The 22,606-nt window shown below is 39.9% G+C and overlaps 1 protein-coding gene across 2 annotated transcripts in view; it reads right to left on the reverse strand.

Moving 5' to 3' along the window:
* Positions 1–821: 821 nt before the first annotated feature.
* The window catches only part of SLC44A1 (solute carrier family 44 member 1), a 197,288-nt gene continuing 175,503 nt past the window's right edge, over positions 822–22,606 (reverse strand). For both annotated transcript variants that reach the window (XM_021672129.2, XM_012439084.2), the window contains exon 16: positions 822–2,371. In XM_021672129.2, the coding sequence (XP_021527804.1) occupies positions 2,357–2,371 (15 nt within the window). In that variant the 3' untranslated portion in view covers positions 822–2,356. The remainder of the gene's footprint in view (positions 2,372–22,606) is intronic.

A 22,606-nucleotide genomic window follows, 5' to 3' on the forward strand; every position in this document is an offset into this window, starting at 1 on the left:
TTTTTCTAAATACAATTGGATAATGCCTACTATAGAAAAATAACTAATGCATTTATAAGTTTTTATTTTGTTTATACCTTTTAGCTCGGGTGAAGTGGCATCATATATGAAAGCTCAGACTGGCTTCCTGTGATCAAATACAACATTAATTTGTTGTTGTTGTTGTTGTTGTTGTTGTTTTTGAGATGAAGTCTTTCTCTGTTGCCCAGACTGGAGTGCAGTGGTGCGATCTTGGCTCACTACAACCTCTGCCTCCTGGATTCAAGCGATTCTCCCACCTCAGCCTCCTGAGTAGCTGGGAATACAGGCACCCATCACCACACTCGGCTACATTTTGTATTTTTAGTAGAAATGGGGTTTTACTATATTGGCCAGGATGGCCTTGAACTCCTGACCTCAAGTGATCTGCCCACCTCAGCCTCCCAAAGTGTTGGGATTACATGCGTGAGCCACCGTGCCTGCTACAACACTGTTTTGGTTCAAATGTTTGGGTCTCCACAAAATTCATTTGTTAAAATCTTAACCCCCAAGGTGATAGTAATAGGGAATGGGGCCTTTGGGAAGTGACTGGGTTAGAGGCAGAGCCCTCATGAATGGCATGAATAAAAGAGTCCTGGGAGAAACCCAGGTGAGGATGCATGAAGTGAGAAGGTGCTATCTGTGAACCAGGAGGCAGGCCTTCACAAAACACTGAATCTGCCAGCACCTTGATCTCGAACTTCCCAGCCTCTGGACTGGTGAGAAATAAATTTCTGTTGTTTGTAAGCCACGCAGTGTATGGTATTTTGTTACAGCCACCAGAAAAGACTAAGACAAACACCTACAAGTAGTATATGTTTATTTTTCTGCTACATAAAAGTGAATCAAAGACAAGAAAATTGGCTTTGATACATAAACTCAAATTTGGCATGATTTCTTCATGATTAAAAAAAATGAAAAGGGAAAAACAGGGTGGAGAGGGAGATTAGTAGGGGTCAAACTGTAATGGTCTTTGAATTCCAGGCCAAGGTGTTGGGTTTTGAGCATGTTGTGTGGGGGAAGCCACTTGCATGTTTATGAGCAATGAGTTATTTTAGGACATTTGATTTGGCAGGAGAAATAGGAAGGACGTGAGTGGGAGGAGTCTGGGGTAAGGAGTTGACTGCAGATCCAGAGGCCCAGACCTCTCCTAACCCTGCCCCTTCCCTTTCCTGGTTAGATCCCTACAGCCCCTCAACCCCCAGTCCATCACCACCACCACCATTAGAATGCAGTAATTATCTTAGCATTATAAATCTTTAAGTACTTTTTCAATCAAATGGAAAAATAATAAATTGACTGGATGAAGATGGTTGACTTTCTTCCAAAGTCATCTAAAACAGAGGTTGGCACACTTTTTCTTAAAGGGCCAAACAGTCAACATTTTAAGCTTTGGAGGCCAAATGGAATCTGTCACAACTATGCAGCTCAATCACTGTAGAGCAAAAGCAGCCACAGACATGAAGGACTGGGTGTGGCTGTGTTCCCAATAAAACTTTATTTACTAAAATAGCTGGGGGCCATATTTTATCAACTGCTGGTCTCAAAGAATATTGTGGGGTATTTTTAGAAGATAATTCTGTGATTCTTCTCTACCTCTAAAGACTCCCTGGTCCTCCATCTCAGACGCTTCCCATACACATACACCGCCATCATGAGAGGAAGTATACCATTGATAAGGGGTTGGGGTAATTATCTCCGGAGCATTGATAAGCAAAACAATGTAAGTGTAGAGGGCTTTGGAGTTAGACCTAGATTTGAATCCCTGACTCTGGCAACTCTGTGGTCTTACATGTAGCACACAAACTCTCTGAGTTTCCATTTCTTCATGGGCAAGGTGGAGATAATAGGTGCAACCTTACAGGGCTATTGTGAGGATTAAATGTATGTAAAGCTCCCAGCCTAATGCTTGGCATGGAACAGGCACTCAATAAATAGTAGTTATTAACCCACATTGGCTCTATAAATAGCAGAGTCAAAGTGGACAGACCCAGCCTGAACAAGAATTTCACTGTGGATCTAGCCTTCAGGTCAGTATTGGCACTAGAGTGAGAAAAGGGGATCATTTAAACATACCCAAGGCTAGAAGAGAAAGCAACATTAAATATGAAGACAGTGCTGCAAGACAGATTTCTATCAAATGCTTTTGATTATTTATTAGATAGCCGCACTGTACCAATCCACTTGGCTGTTGGTGGTTTGGGAACCTTGTTACATGCTTTCATTGAAGTAATAAGATCCTGCTCTTCATAACTGCAGACTCTCAACAGCTGGTGAGTGGGAGAACCTCATGTAAACAACCTCCTCTGAGTTCATTGTTCCGGGCTCATGAGACCAGTCACCTTTTCTTCAGCTGAAAAATCAACACATCAAGAAAATGAATGCTTCTGTCCTAGGGGAACATGACACAATGAGAAATAATCAATAACTAGAAATAGTGTGGGATCGTCTTTAAAGAAAACGTTATGAAATGTAAGAAGGCTACATACACACACACACACACACACACACGATTAACAAATTTAAAAAGATATCTGAGAGATCCCCTTATCAACTGTGTATTCATGCTCAAGTTATTTAACTTCTTATATTTCTCCATGTCTAAAATGGAGATAATTATGATTTCCTTAAGGTTGTTGTAAGGATTAAATGCATTGGTAAAGACAATGTACTTAGAACACTGACACATATCGAGGAAGACTAGATTAGTATTTGCCATTATTGGTATTAGTATTATTCTTTGACAAAGAGGTTCTTAGGATAGTTGAACTGAATCAAACCCATGATGAGTCAAATTCAAATCTAATCTGCAAAACTGGATTCCATGATACTCTCAAATGAGACCAAAACCTGAAATGCAAATGAAATTTTGAATTTTTCACTCCTGTAATTCAGTTAGCAGTGAGTCAGGTCAGACCAGGATAATGGATGTTCTCATAGTTTGGTGCAATTCGAGAAATAGTGACTAAGTAAATGAACTGAAGATAAGAAGAATAATGTGGTTCTTTAAATGGATATTCTTATTTCTAGGAAATACACATTGAAGTATTTAGGACTAAAGGGCAATGATGGATGAACATTATTCTCAAATGATCCAAAAGTATTAGGTATATAGATATGCATATATATATATATATATATAGAGAGAGAGAGAGAGAGAGAGAGAGAGAGAGTATGGACCTAATACTCTCTATATACACCTATATCAATCTATCTAGATACTCATCTAGATACCTATCTGGATCTCAATAGATAGATATATCTAGAGAGATCTAGATAGAGAATGGATGAGCATATGGGGTAAAATACATGTTTAACAAAGGTGTAACAACACGTAGCATGGTGTTCTACGTACCATTCTTATTCTTGCGGCTTTTCTTTAGGTTTAAAATCATTTCCAAATAGCCCCATTAGGATGGGTTAAAAATTAAAAATAAGAGCAGGCTCAGTTTGATTATCAAACAAGCCCAGAGCCACTGCAGGACAAGCAGAAGTAACAAGATACAGTCCTAACCACAAGATGCCAGGAGAGCTTGGACTTGGAACAAGGGGGTATGAAATAGTTCTATGATTCCGATATCTAACAAAGTCAGGTTAAGATCTGATACATCTGTCTCCACAATAGACTCTGCTTGTCTCCAGGTGCTTAAAACAGATCACATATGGCACTAAGAATAACATTGCTTGAAACCCTTACCTAAAGTTTCATTTTAGGGTTTTAGTTTTGAGATTTTAGTACATGCCAGTTATTGCTGTTCCCCCCCGCCTTGGATTTTTCCCAACTTCAACCCATTTTGGCAGGTTGCCGATAGAATAAATCCCTAAATCATTGCTTTCACCACATTAGTTTCTCACTCAAGAAATTGGCAATGGCTTCCTATTTTCCTCAACACCTCATCTAAACTTTGCCGTCTTATCAATTTCATTTTCTTAAATTAATTAATATATTTATTTATTTATGACAAGGTCTTGCTCTGTCACTCAGGCTGGAGTGCAGTTGCATGATCATAGCTCACTGTAACCTCAAACTCCTGGCCTCAAGCAATCCTCCCACTTTAGCCTCCTTGGTAACTGGGACTATAGGAATTCCATGCCACTCCATTTTTATGATTTTACATACTTTGACTTGCAGTTTCAACTTTCATGATTTCTTTTCCCTTTACTGAAGATAACAGGACCTATTATTAGACTGACATCTGACTGATTGTTGCTTGGTTATGGTCATGTGGCCTAGTGACCAGGCTTATGCCAAAGTTGTGATTTGTCTGAGGTTAAGGTAAAAATTCTTTCTTCCTATTTTTCTATTTAAATAAACTTTTTAATTTTAGAATAGCTTTAGGTTTACAGAAAAGTTGCAAAGATAACAAAGAGTTCCCATCTACCTCATGCCTAGTTTCCCCTATTGCTAGCATCTTACATTACTATGATACATTTGTCACAACTAGTGAACCAACACTGCTACACAGCTATTAGCTAAACTTCATACTTTATTCAGATTTCATTAATTTTTCCCTGATGTCCTTTTCAGTTCCACAATCCTATCCAGAAGACTACATTACATTCAGCTTTCCTCCTTTTTTTTTTGGTTCATGCTTTTTTTTTTGAAACAGGGTCCTGCTTTGTTGCCTAGGCTGCAGTGCAGTGGAATGATACCGGCTCATTGCAGCCTTGACCTCCCAGGCTCAATCAATCCCCCACCTCATCCTTCTGAGTAGCTGGGACTACAGGCCTGCACCACGGGTGGTTACTTTTTTTGTGTTTGTTGTAGAGATGAGATTTCACTATGTTATGCTGGTCTTAAACTCCTGGGCTCAAGCAATCCATCTACCTCAGCATCCCAAAGTGCTGGGATTATAGGCATGAGTCACTGCACCTGGACCTCTTCCTGTTTTTAAATTTAAAAATATTATTTAAAAAGCCAAATGCAACCCTTAAGATTAAAGTATACGGTCTGATTAAATGTGATTTCATTACACTTGGATGACGTATCTTTCCTACTACCCTTGAACATGAATACTTGCAGCATAATCTAGCTCATCCCAATGAGTGATCAGAAGATTCAATTCAAGGTTTCCTGAATTTTCTCTTTGTGTCAGATCCCTTGAGAGCCCAGAACACCCTTCTCCAACTTAAAGTCCAAGACTACATCTAATTAGATGGTTCAAACAAGTTTTCCTTCTATATATGTATGGTATAAAGAAATTGTTACATGGATGTTGAATCCCCTGGAATGAATCTCTACTTTGATCTTTTCCATCTTAGTTTTGCCCTACTTTCTAAGAGACTTCCTCAAATTCATCTTTCAACCCTTCTATGATTTTACATTTTTTTCTATTTAAAATTTTTTTGTTCTCTGAACCTTCCTCTTTTAAATAGCAAACCATTTTCTTTTCTTTTTTTTTCTTTTTTTTAGGCAGTGTCTCTCTCTGTCACCCAGGCGAGAGTGCTGTGGCGAGATCTCGGCTCACTGTAACCCTTCTGTCTCCCGAGGTTCAAACCACTCTCCTGCCTCAGCCTCCCAAGTAGCTGGGATTATAGGCATGCACCACCATGCCCATCTAATTTTTGTGTTTATTTAACAGGGACAGGTTTTCACCATGTTGGCTAAACTGGTCTCGAACTCCTGACCTTAAAAGATCCGCCTGCCTTGGCCTCCCAAAGTGCTGGGGTTACAAGTATGAGCCACCCCACTGGTCTAAATAGCAAACTATTTTCTTGAGTACAGTCTTTTCTATTATCTGAGTTTGGTAATTTATAGTTTTCTTTTACCTTATAGTCTGTTTCCACTAAGTTGTTGTTGTCTTTCTCTCTGTTTTGATCTGTGTCTTTCATGGTAGATTGCCCCAAGGGTCTGGTAATTCTCATTTAAGAAAGTAGCACTAAAACTAATTTGATGTTTTTATTTGTGGGTAGATTTTGTCATTGAAATGCTTCACTGTATAGTGACTTGATTGGGCCCTCTAGCTGGAGAACCCCCTGTGTGAGCATCTAGGTATTTTCCTTTGGGCTGGTCGGATTCCCTGGAAAATAATCTTTCAGTTTCCTGCTTGGTGGGTAAAGACCTGGTTGTGAGAATTCTAGAAGTTGGCGGGGGGGGGGGGGGGGTCTTAATCCCCCTGACTTAGCATGATACCTCTTTTTTAGATGCTCTTCCCCTCTCCCCTTGCAAGTCCTGTTTTAACCTCTTCAGAGAATACCTCTGTGTCTGCTGAGGATGAGAAGGTTGCCTGACTGCACAGAGTAGGGGATGGTGTCTGAAGATGTTAAGCATCGTTTTACATGCTCTATCCTCTTGGCTGTCCTCTTTTGGGAGGTACTCATTTAAATGTTTTATCCATTTGGGTTGCCTGTCTTTTTCATTTTGATTTGTAAAAGTTGTTTTTATAAATTTTAGTTTGAAATCCTTTACCAAATATGTGTTTTAAAAATATCCTTTTCAAGTCTGTGGCTTGCCTTTTCTCTCTTTTAACGGTGTCTTTTGATGAACTGAAGTTCTTAATTTTTACCGTGTCAAATGGAAGCCTCAAACGACTCTCCTGCCTCAGCCTCAATTTTAGCAACTTAAAAAGGAATAATGTAATTTAGAAGTCTGGCTATCTTTCTGAGCTTCCTGTAATACACTGCAAGAGAACTTGCACTGAGCAGAAAACCATCTTTGTTCCAGGGTTCAGGGTTATGTTTCTTGTTCCAGCTGTCATCAAGATTAAACATTACCAGACACAAACTATACCTTGCTATTCTAGGATCTCTGGCACCAGTAAACAGGAAGAAAGTGATCAGTCCTGGGTTGTTATGGCAGACCATATGGCAACAAAGCTTTGGTCCCTAAAAGCACAAGAATGAAGCTTCCAGGCCCAGGGAATAATTGTCTCTGCTTCCCTTCTTTACAACTTGCATGTTAACAACCTAACATCATTTTGGGTAAGTTTAATGCAATCCTGCAGATATCTCACCATCCTACCTTCAACAAAGCAAAACAGAAAGACTAAACATTCTATTATACACAAATGATAAGGTTGTATTGCCTTTAACAAGGAGTGGCTTGAAGAGACAGTTGGTCTACTAGCTAATTATTACCAAAGAGAAGGGCTATAAATCAACTTTTCAAAAATGAGAGCCGCCATTCAACTGTCTTTGGCCTGTAACAATAACCTCAGGCCTGGTGCAGTGGCTCATGCCTGTAATCCCAACACTTTGGGAGCCTGAGGTGGGCAGATCATTTGAGGTCAGGAGTTCAAGATCAGCCTAGCCAACATGGTGAAATCCCATCTCTACTAAAAGTACAAAAATTCGCTGGGCATGGTGGCGCATGCCTATAATCCCAGCTACTCGGAAAGCTGAGGCACAAGAATTGCTTGAACTGAGGAAGCGGAGGCTGCAGTAAACAAAGACTGCACCGCTGCACTACAGCCTGGGTGCCAGAATGAGACCCTGTCTAAATAAATAAATAAAGATAGCTTCATACAATCAGCTTACTGTCTTTGGCAACTTTGCTGTAAGTAGTTTGTTGAAAGAATACCAGGAAACAAAAGTCCTCAAATTAAAGCTGCTTGTTGTACACAGCACAGAATAGAACCCCATAAATATTTATCAGGTGAATTTGAGGGTGCTGAGATGGTGTATGAATTACACCTGCCTAAAAATTACTAGACTTCAAATTATTTTAGCCAAGCTATGTGGACTGGAATTTGGACCTTGTTTGTCTGTCTCTACGGAGACTCCTGGAGTTGATCAGAGGTGCAAACTGTTTTCAGGTGCATGCCCTTCATATAATCCTCATGTCTCAGAGGAGGCTGGCAATCTCTTACTCATGCCAGCTGGCAGGTAAGCAGCATGGGCCAGAGTTCAGCTATATTCCAGGCACTTGTTAGAGAATGAAATATATTCATCTTATGCCAGTGTTTATCAAGAGCTCAGCTGAGACCTATAGACCAATGGAATAGAATTGCAAATCTAGAAATAAACCTATATATCTATGGTCAATTGATTTGGACATTGATGAGGTATCAAGACCGTTCACTTGGAAAAGAATAGTTGTTCAACAAAGGGTGATGGGACAACTAGATATCCACATGTGAAAGAAGAAAGTTGGACACCTGCAAATACATCATATATATACACCTACATATACTCCATATTTGCCATATATAAAATTAATTCAAAATAGATCAATAACCTAAATGTATGAGCTAAAACTATACAACTCTCAGAAGATAAACTTAAGGCTAAATATTTATGACCTTGGATTTAACAATGATTTCTGAGTTGTGACAACAAAAGAACAAGCAACCAAGGAAAAGATACATAATTTGAGCCATCAAAATTAAAAACTTTTCACTTCAAGGAATACTATAAGGAAGTAAAAAGATAGCTCATAGAGTAGGCGAACGTAGGTATGAATCACATATCTGATAAGGGGCTAGTATATATCTAGAATATATAAAGTATTCATACTCAACAACAAAAAGGCAATCCAATTTTTAAAAAGGGCAAAGGACTTGAATAGACATTTCTCTGGAGAACATATACAAATAGCCAATAAATATATGAAAAGGTGCTTAATATCATTAGTCATAAGGAAAATGCAAAACAAAACCACACTGAGATACAACTTCACACTCACTGGATGTCCATAATCAAAAAGATGGAAACTTACACATGTCGAGGATGTAGAAAAATTGGAACCCTTATACACTGCTGGTGAGAATGTAAAATGGGGTAGCTGCTGCATAAATCAATTTGGCATTCCTCAAAAAGTTAAATACAGGGTTACCATATGACCTAGAAATTCCACTCCTAGGTATATACTAAAAAGAATTGAAAATGTATATCCACACAAGCACTTGTACACGAATGTTCATAGCAGCATTATTCAGAATAGCAAAAAGGTGCAAATCCAGCCTCAGTTTCCATCAACTGAAGAATGAATGAACAAAATATATCACACAACAGAACAGTATTCAGCCATAAAAAGGGATTGAACCTTGAAAACATGCTAAGTGAAAGAAGCTGACAAAAATTAAAAAATTAGCTGGGCATTGGAGGCACATGCCTGTAGTCCCAACGACTCAGTGGGCTGAGGCAGGAGGATCATTTGAGCCTGGAAGTGTCAAAGCTGTGGTGAGCCGTGATTGTGCCACTGCACTCCAGCATGAGCAACAAACTGAGACCTTGACTCAAAAAAATTAGACTTACAACTTTATATCCTATAATTAAGGTATACACATGCATTAAGAAATATGAAAGAAGATTTAAATAAAATTGAGATCATACCAAATTTCGGCATACCTTGAAATGGTTCCTAAAAGGCGTCTGTATTTGAAGATTGATGTGTTAATATTTTTACTATTTGCAATTAATTCTAAATCCTGGATGGTTAATCTGTAACTTCTCTGAGGAAAGCATTTTTTTCCAAGGGTACATCTTTATTGTTTTCCCCTCAGTATGTATAATTATTGTCAAAAATTAAAGTAATACAGAAGGGCCAGGTGCGGTGGTGCATGCCTATAATCCCAGAACTTTGAGAGGCTAAGGTGGGAGGATTGCTTGACCCAGGAGTTTGAGACCAGCCTGGGCAACATGGCAAAACCTCATCTCTACAAAAAGTTAAAAAATTAGTCAGGGATGGTGGTGCACAATTGCAGTCCCAGCTACTTGGGAGGGTGAGGTGGGAGGATGGCTTGAGCCCAGAAGGAGGAGGTTGCGGTGAGCTGTGATCATGTCACTGCACTTAAGCCTGGTGATACAGCCAGATCCTGTCTCAAAACAAAAACAAAATCAAGGCCGGGTGCAGTGGCTCATGCTCGTAATCCTAGCACTTTGGGAGGCCAAGGCAGGTGGATCATGAGGTCAGGAGTTCAAGACCAGCCTGACCAACATGGTAAAACCCCATCACTACTAAAAATACAAAAATTAGCCAGGCATGGTGGCATGAGCCTGTAATCCCAGCTATTCAGGAGGCTGAGGCAGGAGAATTGCTTGAACTCAGGAGGCAGAAGTCTCAGGGAGCTGAGATCATGCCACTGCACTCCAGCCTGGGCAACAGAGTGAGACTCCATTTCAAAATCAAACGAAAATTAAAGTAATACAGAAAAGTCCTCCTAAATCACTCTAACATTTGAGATAATCTGGTTTTATATACTTTCAGTTCTTCCTTTTAAGGCAAGATATAAGCTGTGTGCCCTGTGGATGTGGAAGTGTATCCCTTACCTGGGAGTGAGACAAGCAAATGCCCACTATGAAGATGTGAATGCGGCTTTGTTTTATTTTCCGACCATATGCCAAGTAACTCATTAAAAGTTTGGGGTGTTCTGCACCATTTAAGAATATCAGAATTTATTAAAGTTATGAATAACTTTGTCGATATCACAGTCATAATTCTAGCAGTGAATGCATACTGTACTGAATGTTTCCTAGGTAACACAGCCCATGCTGACTGTTCTACATGCTCCAGATAATGGAATCCTCCCAACAATTCCTCTTTTACAGATGGGGAAACTGAGAATTAAATGGGCTAAGTAACTTGCCCAGGACCAAAAAGATGGCAGAGCTAAGATCTGAACCCAGATGTGACTGATCACAGAGTCTAAACTCTGAACAACTATACGTCGTAGAATATTATAGATCTACTCTGTATGGCAAAGCATCCACATAAGTCAATGGAGGAAGGAATAAATTATATAACAAATGGGTCTTACTCCACATTATATAACAAAATTATTTCTAGCTAGTACGTAAGTATAAAAAGTGAAAGAAACAAAATCACTAAAAATAGAATGTAAATTATTCCTTAATGTATAAAATAAAATTATTTTTTAAAAATAGAAGAAAATATAGGCAATTATTTTACTGATATGGGGGCTTAAGGAAATTATCAAAAATTTAAATCATATAGATTATAGGTAAAATTATCACTAACAAAATTAGAAGACAAACTACAAAGAAGGAGAAAGAATTGCTACTAATATGACTGAAAAATCACTATTATCCCTAACATATAAAAATCTTTTATTCAACAGTCGGAAAAATGGTGACATCTTAATAACAAAATAGCAAAAGACATGAATAGAGAATTTACAGAAAAGAAAATATAAAGGACTAATAAATTACTCTAAAATATTTAGTTCACTAAGAAAAAAATGCAAATTAAAATAACAATATTGCTGTTAATATTGTTAAAGGTGACAAGAATGATGACATGAGTATCTGCCAGATGTGGAAACTGGTGACATTCGTAGACTTCAGTACAAAGGTAAATTGGTAGAGCCTTTCTGGAGGGCAATTTGGCAATATGCATCAACATTCATAGAGTACCTTCACCTCTTGATGTAGTAATACCCTTTCCAGAAGTCTATCTAAAGGAAAGAATTAGCAAGATGGTGAAGATATCTCTATAGTAAAAAGATTGTAAAAAGTTTAAGGGAATGTACTTCCACTATTAAAAATCATATTTCTGAGTCTGGGTGCAGTGGTTACCCCTGTAATCCCAGCACTTTGGGAGGCTGAGGCAGGAGAATTCCTTGAGCCCAGCAGTTTGAGAACAGCCTGAGCAATATAGTCAGACTTCTGCCTCTATTAAAAAAAGACATCAGGCTGGGCGCAGTGGCTCACGCCTGTAATCCCAGCACTTTGGGAGGCCAAGGCGGGTGGATCATGAGGTCAAGAGATCGAGACCATCCTGGTCAACATGGTGAAACCCCGTCTCTACTAAAAATACAAAAAATTAGCTGGGCACGGTGGTGCATGCCTGTAATCCCAGCTACTCAGGAGGCTGAGGCAGGAGAATTGCCTGAACCCAGGAGGCGGAGGTTGCAGTGAGCCGAGATCACGCCATTGCACTCCAGCCTGGGTAACAAGAGCGAAACTCTGTCTCAAAAAAAAAGAGACAGAGAAAAAAAAGACATCATATTTCTGAACGATATTTAATGATATGAAACATGTTTATTATATATGTGTGTTCAGATATTGATATCTAAACCTATAAAAAATATAAGATATCTACATATAACCTTACATAATGTTAAATGGCAAGGGCAAGATGTATATATATTTTATCATAACTGAAAATTGGTGTATATATGGATAATCATTACAGATATAGATATATAAATACATATAGAGCAGGAAATAAATACACAAAAATCATAAAAGTAGTTATTCTGGTTATAGGGGTGCAGCATAATTTTTCTTTTCTGAGAAACTTTGCTACATATTTTTAAAGAAAAATGTGTTACTTTACTCATCAGGTTTAAAAAAATAACACAAACAAGAGTGTTTTAAAAGTTAATTTCTTTTTATCCAATAAATTAAGTTCTAGGAAGCTATCCTTAACAAAATGGGCAGAGATACAAATAATTTCTGTACAAAGATGATCATTATAGCATTATTAATAAACCCTTAACTTTGAGAGAAAATTGCTAAGTTCAATTATAAGAGAATTATCAAATACAATATAGTATGTTCACATGAAAGAATATTATGAATCAGTCCTGTTTTCAAGGAAGTTTTAATACCATTGGGAATTTCTAATGTTAAGGGAAAGAGAAAATAGGTCACGTGCAGTGGCTCACACCTGTAATCCCAGCATTTGGGAGGCCGAGGTGAGCAGATCGCTTGAGCTCAAGAGTTCAAGACCAGCCTACCAACATGGTGAAACAGTGTCTCTACTAAAAATACAAAAAATTAACCGACCGTGGTGGGCCTGTAGTCTCAGCTACTCGGGAGGCTGAGATGGGAGAACTGCTTGAGCCTGGGAGGCGAAGGGTGCAGGGAGCCGTGATCACACCACTGCACTCCAGCCTGGGTGACAAAGCAAGATTTTGTCTCGAAAAAGAAAAAGAAGAAAGAAAGATGAAAGGAAGGAAAGAAGGAGGGAGGAAAGAAGAAAAAGAAAAGATGGAAGTTATTTAATATGTATTTTATCTTTATCTTTGGGTTATGAAACAATATTTTGTCATACTTGCATATTTTGGGTTATATTTGTAACTTCATTGTAACTGATATTTTATTATCTATAATGAGCGAACAATTTATTCAGTTCATCTAGGTATAATCATCTTGTTTATTTACTCATTTATTTGCTTATTTACCAATTTGTCCACTTAATAATTTGTTTAAAGAGACTAGGCTTGAATTCAGGTTCTGGCAGATAATAATTGTGACTTTGGGCAAATTACCAATCTTCCCTGGTCTCTGTTTTCTTGTCTATAAATGACAAGAAATACATCTACTCTGCATGAGTAAATGAGGTAATGTATATAAATATTCAGCACGATAACTCACTCAGAAAAGGTGCTCAAGAAATGGCAATTGACATTATTTTATGATTGTTATTTTTTTAAGTAAATGCAAAGAAATAGGAACCAAAAGTGTGTGGGCAGAGACCTTCACATTCTACCAGTCAAGGGAGTTATTGAAATTATAATTTTAAAACAAGAACTGTAAAATATATTACATTTATTACATCTTGGAACTTAAAGGGAATATAAATGTCAATGTAAATCAAAGATCAAACATTGAAAAATATAACCTTAGAAATAATGCAGTGCACTGAGTAACCCCAGGAAATTCGCCAGTGTTGCTTCATAGCTATGCCATCGCCACCTAGTGGAATTAGTGATGCATTACATAGCCCAGAGATTTTATTTTGAAGTTTAAACGGTTTATATAGACAGAAAGGCCAAATTACACAAATATTCTCCTATATGCCCCTATCATCTCCTTTGCACTTCTGCAATACTCCTCTAACTAGTCCTTCATCTCACATCAGAGCCCCAACCCATTCTCCTACGTAGAACAGGCAGAGTAAGCTTTCTAAAATATAAAACAGATATGTTACTTACACAGATTGAAAATGCAAACCACCTTGCATAGCGTGGAAGGCCTCCAGCTTCGTCTGTCCCAGCCTCACTGAGTATGAGTCATAGTGACCATCTTTCCAGTGAGAAATTTTCCATCTCAAGGATCCCAAATATATAGTTTTGTTTGGTTTTGGTTTGTTTTTTGACAGAGTCTCACTCTGCCACCCAGGCTGGAGGGCAGTGGCGCCATCTCGGCTCACTGCAACCTCCGCCTCCCAGGTGCAAGCAACTCTCCTGCCTCAGCCTCTTGAGTAGCTGGGATTACTGCTACTCGTGGTGGTATCTAGCACCTGCAACCACGCCCGGCTAATTTTTGTATTTTCAGTAGAGATAGGTTTTCACTATGTTGGCCAGGCTGGTCTCAAACGCTTGACCTCAAGTGATGTGCTCATCTTGGCCTCCCAAAGTGCTTGGATTGCAGGCATGAGGCACCACACCCTGCCAATTTCCTTATTTTTGCTTATCTTTTAAAATACTGTTTATCACCTTTGTAGTTATAAAAGTTGAATTTGAGATCTAATGGAGTCATATCCTATATGGGAGTGAGAGAGTTAGTATGACTAGTCAGCAGTAAACACTGCATTCAGGATGACTGTTAACATTTGTGAGGTTGGAGGCAAGAGGACAAATGGAAGACCCTGTTCCCATTCTCTTCCCACTCCTCGCCCCAGCCCACATTAGGAGTGGCTGTTCACGCTTACTTGTGGACACCCGAGCCCACAAGAGCAAGCTCCAGCCACATCCCCTGCCACGATCACAGCCAGTATCCATCCTTAGGAAGAAGTACCTGGAGAAGAGACCCATACAGGCCTTGTCTTGGGAGGGAGTTCTAGGGTCCCGGGTTTCTGAAGAGTGGTCTTAGGCTTAGGGTGGGCATGTTCCCTTAGTCCCACGGTGGAATCCTTGCCCCATGGAAGGGGACCAGAGAGAGGCAGGCAAGAGCAGGGGACATGGTATTCAGGATCTAAAGGTTGTACTGATTGCATCTAATCAAAATCTCTTGAGTCATCCATAAAGTAGAACACTGTACGTATGCTTTATGTATGCAGCCCTGTATCATTACTTTTCATTTTTCCTTGTTCATGTTTCCCTATGGCTCTCAATTAATTTAATTTTATTTTCCATGATGTTGGAATCAACACCCACTTACCTGGTTACTTGAACAATGTTTCCTTCTATATCCATGGTGAGTAAACCCTTAAAAGCAATCATATTTTCTTGATACGTTGGCTTTTAGGCTTGATGACACCTACTGATTGCTTAAGTTAATACATGTATAAGATGACTCCTTGTATATTTAGGAAAATGATAGACTCAAAATGACAGGTTGAAAGAAAGGGAAAGTTAATGATTCTCGGTTATCAGCTTGAACAACTGGTTTAACTGTTACTATTTACTGAGATAGGAAAGGTTAGAAGAAGAACTGGTGTAGATGTATCATGATTCATTCAATTGATTCTCTATTGTTGGGTATTTAGGTTGGCTGCAATAATTTATAACAAGGAACAATAGTCTGATTTGCAGCAAAATCTTTTCACATATCCTTAATTTCTTTCTTTCTTTTTTTTTTTTTTTTTGAGACAGAGTCTTGCTCTGTTGCCCAGGCTGGAGTGCCCTGGTGCGATCTCAGCTCACTGCAACCTTCATCTCCGGGTTCAAGAGATTCCTCTGTCTGAGCCTCCTGAGTAGCTGGGATTACAGGCATGTGCCACCACACCCAGCTAATTTTTGTATTTTTAGTAGAGGTGGGGTTTCACCATCTTGGCCAGTGTGGTCTTGAACTCCTGACCTTGTGATCCACCCGCTTTGGCTTCCCAAAGTGCTGGGATTACAGGTGTGAGCCACTGGGCCCAGCCCACATATCCTTAATTTCTAGACACAGAAGTGCTGGGTAACGAATGTGCACATTCTTGATTTTTTTTTTTTTTTTTTTTTTTGAGACAGAGACTTGTTCTGTTGCCCAGGCTGAAGTGCAATGGGGCAATCTTGGCTCACTGCAACCTCCACCTCCCGGGTTCAAGCGATTCTCCCTGCCTCAGCCTCCCAACTAGCTGGGATTACAGTTGCGTGCCACTATGGCCAGCTAATTTTTGTATTTTCAGTAGAGCGGGGTTTCGCCATGTTGGCCAGGTTGGTCTCGAACTCCTGACCTCAGGTGATCCACCTGCCCTGGCCTCTCAAAGTGTTCAGATTACAGGCGTGAGCCACCATGTCTGGCCCAGTTTTGAGATTTTTAATACACATTGCCAAATGACTTTTAAAAGAGCTCTTTCCTCACACTATTAACATTAGATTTCAAACACTCAGGTTCTAAGTCTCCCTCCCTCTTTCCTTCCCTCCCACTTTTCCTTTGTTCACTTGATAACTAAACTTTATTAAGTACTTATTATGTCCCGCACAGGGCTACCTATTCTGTCCCACACAGGGCCTGATATAAATCTACCTCTGTTCCTTGTTAGGAGTTAGGAGATGACTGGGAAGAAGGAAGGGTTATGGAGAACTCCAGAGTTTTGAATACAAATGACTTGGATGTTCTACCCACAAACTTGTTTGACTCTGGACACCAGACAAATAAGCTAAAATTCCTTCTTTATTTAAGTTGGTGGTGCCACTGAGAGTTTGTAAGAAAAAGATGTTTAACTTCATCCAGACCACTGAAAATAGGCTTTGCCCCCAAGGAATTATAATTTAAAGGGTACCATTTTACAATGCAAATTTGGTCCTCTAATTAACCAAATGGTCACAGCAATTCTCCAGCATATGAGGCAGGTCTGTCCTATCCCGGGATCTGTCTCATGGCAGCTGATAGAGAAGGATGGAGCAGGAGACCCAAGATCATGATCCAGGCAGGAGTCTGGCAACATGAGGGCCCCTTTTTGTTCAGTATAGAACCAGCTTCCACCCTGTTGATTTGAGAGGAAACTTCTACTACTTGGCTTGAGCACCTAAGTTGCTAGATGTAACTCTGACCTTTAGGAAAAAAGGAAGTTGGTGGATTTCCTTACTGTTGTAACTCAGGTAGGAGAGTCCAACCTAATGGTATCACCTCTCTCAACTGGCACTCAGTGAAACACTTGAGTATGCACAGTACTATAGTGACTTCTACCAGAAATCCAAAGTTATTGGAAAAGTTAGGCCTGCGCAAGGCTGAAAAATACTGACAATGCACCAGTGTGCTGAAGGAATTGAAAGGAGATTCTTGAAGTCTTGTGAACCTAATGCAAGACTGGATTATGAGTATTGTTGCTCTATTCTCTGAATATGGGTTATTATATAAACTCCTGTAATCCAGAACTCTGTTAGTGACTGTGGCTCTAACACGTACTTAAATGACTTGCTAGAGGCTCTCTGACCTCTATAACATAACTTAAGTTTCTGAGTCATTGTGTTCTCAACTCTAAAACGGGGACAACTCCCAGTCTCATGATTCTTAAAAGGACTTAAAGATAATGCCTATAAAGCCCTCAGCACAGTATCTTTTGCTTACCAGGTAAAAGGAGGAAAAGTGTCCAGTAAATGATAGCTGTTCCAGGAGCAATGTATGCCATTCCAGCACATCAAATTCATGAAGCATTAATGCATTTTATTTATCAGACCATATATTTGAAAACCAGACTAACCACTTCCAGGTATTGTTTTATAAGGAAACTAAATAATTCTAAGGTAAAATAATTTTTAAAAGGTTTAACATTTGCCTTTTAAAAATAAATGACATAGTTAAACCTATGGAACTCTGGATATTTGTTAGTTTATTCAACATTTTCTGAATGTTTTCTATTTATCGAAATTATGCTATATATCTGTCTTTCTGAATGGACTCTGACAGTGCCTAACTCAGCCGGACATCAAAGAGACACAACAGCACGTCTATCTAGACCATCCATTTTGGATACACTGGGCACTGACTCATAATCAGCTCAACTTTCTGGCACTTCTTTTAATTTGAAAAAAAAAAAAAAAAAGAGGCCAGGCATAGAGGCTCATGCCTATAATCCCAGCACTTTGGGAAATTTGGGAGGGTGAAGCAGGCAGATCGTGAAGTCAGGAGTTTGAGACCAGCCTGACCAACATGGTGAAACCCCGTCTCTACTAAAAATATAAAAATTTGCTGGGCATGGTGGCATGTGCCTGTAATCCCAGCTACTCAGGAGGCTGAGGCAGGAGAATCACTTGAACCTGGGAGGCGGAGGTTGCAGTGAGCCAGAACCACTGCACTTCAGCCTGGGCGACAGAGCAAGACTCCATCTCAAAAAAAGGAAAAAAAAAGGAAAGATATATTAAAAAGGGATGCATGTTTCTCAGTAAAGAAAAGAGTCTTTGTAACTCTCCCTTATACCCCAACACACATCTCCGGGACAAGGGAGAGAGTGTTTGTAACTTTAATTTCCCATACCCAATAGGACGCCAACATTTTGTAAATAATAAAAGTTACCAATGATCCTAACTTTTATTTAATCAAGTGTTTTCACTGCCTTGCTCTTTCTACTACTCTAAAAATAAGTAAAATAGGACATTTGGCCTCTTTCCTCTGTTCCTGCCAAAACCCTGGGGTGATGCAAGGCAACAGGGTGCATTCTGCCTGTGTCAGGGTCAGGGGATCCTGGATGGGGGATGGGAGGGTTGGAGACCATGCATTTGTTCTGAATAATGGCAGACAAAAGAGACCTCTAATCAAATGCTCCAAGGGCTGCTGAACAGCACAGGCACCTGCTGTTCCAGAAGGCAGAGCAAGGAGCACTGCATAGGAGTTAGGAAGCAACAGATATTGCTCTCCAACCATCAGAGCAGGCAGCATGGAAACACGTTGCCTTCTAAGAGAACTTCTGAACTAGGTAGATGGTAGAAATTACTAAATTAATTTCTATTAGTAATTAACAGTTGGTTATACCTGTAAGTTGGGAGTTCCAAAGCAAGTAAGAGGCTTCGCGGAGTATAGACATTCAAACCTTCTAATTCCCAGACCGCAACATATGGTCTTTCCAAAGGCTGTTTCTCCTGTCTTGTGTATGTCTTGAAAGATACTCTTTCTGTAAAACTACAATGAAGGCACAATCCTCTTTCTTATCCTGTGAGCTTATTAAACACAGATAGAATTTACTTTGAACATACTTTAAAATCCTTCAAGTACGAATACAGCAGGGTAATATTTCAGGATCATCATTACCTCCCCATATCAGGCACCAGCTTTGTCTTGCAGTCGCCCTTGGGCAGGCGTTTATATTGGTGCTGTTTTGTGCAACAGCTTTGCAAACTCGCATTTTTTAAAAAACCATATGTCTCAATGCTAATGCTAGGGTTCTTCAGCTTGTAAGTCTTTTTCTTTTGTGTCTTTTTCAGACTTTTGTCACTTGGCTCTATTTTGATCGTCAAGTTCACTGCCAAATTTTGTTCAGTCACAATCTGCCAACAGTTTCGCATATCCAAAATATTATATTAAGAGTAGATGAGTACAGACAGAACAAACTACGTGCAATGAAGTCTGTCCCCAAAAATGTTGTGTGTCTAAGTCAAAGATTAACTTTTGACTAAATTTTTTAGAGTAAGGTCCTTTAGGCTGTTGACTTTGCCAATGAGCAAGAAACCACAGTCTGTTAGGCAATATCAGCCAATGAGAAAGTCACGATTCAGCATGAGTGGCTAAGAGATCCTCTCCTGATTTGGGGCCAGACCAGTCAGGCACAAGCTGCTTATCTGTGCAACTGGGGCAGCTTCACCCATAGGCCAGGAAAGCCTGGCTTTGGGGGTCACATCAGGGTGTGGCCCATGTCTAGTGGTCAGAAAATATTGACAGAACCCGGGTCCTCTTGGAACAACAAGGGAGTAGGAAGGGTGGGGGCTGGTTAATGACTGTCAGACTCCATACCCAAAAGAACTTAACATCTTTACAAAGACATCAAGACAGAAAAATCTGTAAGCTAAAAAGATTGCTTTTATTTAATTAACCTGTTCCAGAGGTAAGCCCCATAGAACAGCACAGAACAACATGTTCTAATGGCCAGTTACTACTGTTGCAGTCTGCATCGAAGGCTGTGAGCTTCCTGGTCTTTTAAAACATATTTACTTCTTATTATCATTATTTTTAGAGACAGTCTTATTCTGTTGGCTGGGCTGGACTGTATTAGTGCAATCATAATTCACTGTAACCTCAAATTCCTGGGCTCAAGCAAACCTCCTGCCTCAGTCTTCTGAGTAGCTAGGACTAAGATACATGCACCATACGTGGCTAACTTAAAAAAAAAAAATTTTTTTTTTAATAGGGATAAGGTCTTGCTATGTTGCCCAGACTGGCCTCAAACTCCTGACTGCAAGTGATCCTCCAGCTTCAGCCGCCTGAGTAGCTAGGATTACAGGTGTGAGCCACCATGCCCGCTGATTCCTTGCCTTCTGATGGCTCACTGAAGTCAAGGGGAGATAGAAAAAGAATGGAAAGAACCTAGCATTTATTAAGGAGCTGCTCTGTGCTGGGCACTGATTTCAGGATGTAATAACATTTTTCACTCAATCCTCAAGAGAAGGTATTATTAGTATTGTCAGCTCCTTTTGCCAGGTAAATAAAGAGGAGAGGTTAAGGGACTTGCCAAGGTGATGGGGTGGGCAAGAACCAAAGTCAAATCCATTAGATTTCAAATAGCATGCTTTTCTACCAGACCATGATAAGTACATAAAGACATGCATGGTATGACTGAAGACCAAGCAGGAGGGAGGAGGGTGAAACAAAGGGATTCTTCATCCATCTGCCATGAGGGAAGGTCCTGATCATCTGCATGACCACAAAGTGAGCATCTTACCTTGCTGTGAAAGGCAACATGGCAATATATCCATTATACTTATTATTTTAAAAGCATGCAAAATGATGCAGAAAACAATGAATTGGTTTATTTCACGCCTCAGGTTCTAGGAACCAGTGCTCAGCGTTTGGCCCCAGTAAAGACACCTATGGGATTTTCTGGGCTCTGTGTGAGGGGAATTCTGTGTGAGTCCCTGTTAGGACAGGGAGAGGAGGCAGTGCAGAAGCTCAGACATAAAGGGCACAGCAACTCAGCTCCGTTAAATAGCTGCATTAAAACCAAAACCGAAACAAAAACATTTTACACCACACAGGTCAAATGTAATTACCAGAATACTAAGAGACTTTCCAAAGGGACTGGGACTTTTTGTGTTTAATCTGCAAAAAATTCTCAATTAATAGATATAATCTTAGGCCTTTTGACTCAGTTTTGACCACTGTCAAGATAAATAGGAGGTTCTATACTTTGTGCATTGATATTCTAGTGGGATAAACAACCTGATAAAAAGCAGATCTTAAATTTAAACTATTCTATGGTTATTCACCACCTACAGGATAAAATCTAACCTTCTTGGCAGGTGAGTGAGACCCGGCCTAACTCCTTGGCCTCATCTCTTATCATTTCCAGCCTCACACTTTATAAGAACCTATTATTTGGAGGTTACTGCTTTCCAAGTGCATACGCTGCAAATGCTATTTCACACCTGTATGCCTTAGCACACATCAGTCTCTCTTCTGGGAACTTCAGATCTGGTGATGTCTGTGCAGGATTTGGAAGAACACACTTTTTCTCCAGGCCTCAACTTATTTCTTGACCCCAACAACTGCTTTGACACATTATACACACTTCCATTGCTGCACTGACCACACCTATCCCCTCTCCACCTACCAACTGTGAGCTCCCTGAGAAGGAACTAATTTTTCTCTAAGATATCATGGTACATTTTTTCTTTATCTTGCCTGGAGTCTTTGATATCAGATAAGAGTTATCTTCTTCTTCTTTTTTTTTTTTGAGACGGAGTTTCACTCTTGTTACCCAGGCTGGAGTGCAATGGCGCGATCTCGGCTCACTGCAACCTCCGCCTCCTGGGTTCAGGCAATTCTCCTGCCTCAGCATCCTGAGTATCTGGGATTACAGGCACGTGCCACCATGCCCAGCTAATTTTTTGTATTTTTAGTAGAGACGGGGTTTCACCATGTTGACCAGGGTGGTCTCGATCTCTTGACCTCGTGATCCACCCACCTCGGCCTCCCAAAGTGCTGGGATTACAGGTGTGAGCCACTGCGCCCGGCCCTCTTCTTCTTATTTCCATAAAACAATCACAGTGAACAAATTCCCTAGTCAAAAAGTTCAGTAGGCTGGGTGTGGTGGCTCACGCCTGTAATCCCATCACTTTGGGAGGCTGAGGTGGGTGGATCATTTGAGGTCAGGGGTTCGAGATCAACCTGATCAACATGGCGAAACCCCGCCTCTACTAAAAACACAAAAATTAGCCGGGCGTGGTGGCAGGCACCTGTAGTCCCAGCTACTAGGGAGGCTGAGACAGGAGAATCACTTGAACCCAGGAGGTAGATGTTGCAGTGAACTAAGATCACGCCACTGCACTCCAGCCTGGGAGACAAGACTCTGTCTAAAAAATAAAAAAGTTCAGTAAATCCTTTCAGAGGATATTCAAAACTTGGCCTTGTTTCAAATGAACATAAAACGGGAACATTCGTTCTAAGAAACGTATAAGATAATCTAAGGACAATATTCTTCATGTATATATTGCTTCCACCTGAAAACCACTGAAAAGAGGATACACATATAAAAGTTAGTGTCCCATACCTGGGGCTTTGGGTATATTAATTACCACTGTTAGAATGTGAACACTAAATGCTTTTAGTATTGGAGGCCCCATTAGAGAAAACACCTGTGTCATTTCAGGGGTTTGTTAATTGT

This window comes from Aotus nancymaae, unplaced genomic scaffold (assembly GCF_030222135.1).
Source record: "Aotus nancymaae isolate 86718 unplaced genomic scaffold, 86718_ANA_hifiasm-v0.15.2.pri h1tg000003l, whole genome shotgun sequence".
NCBI lineage: Eukaryota > Metazoa > Chordata > Mammalia > Primates > Aotidae > Aotus > Aotus nancymaae.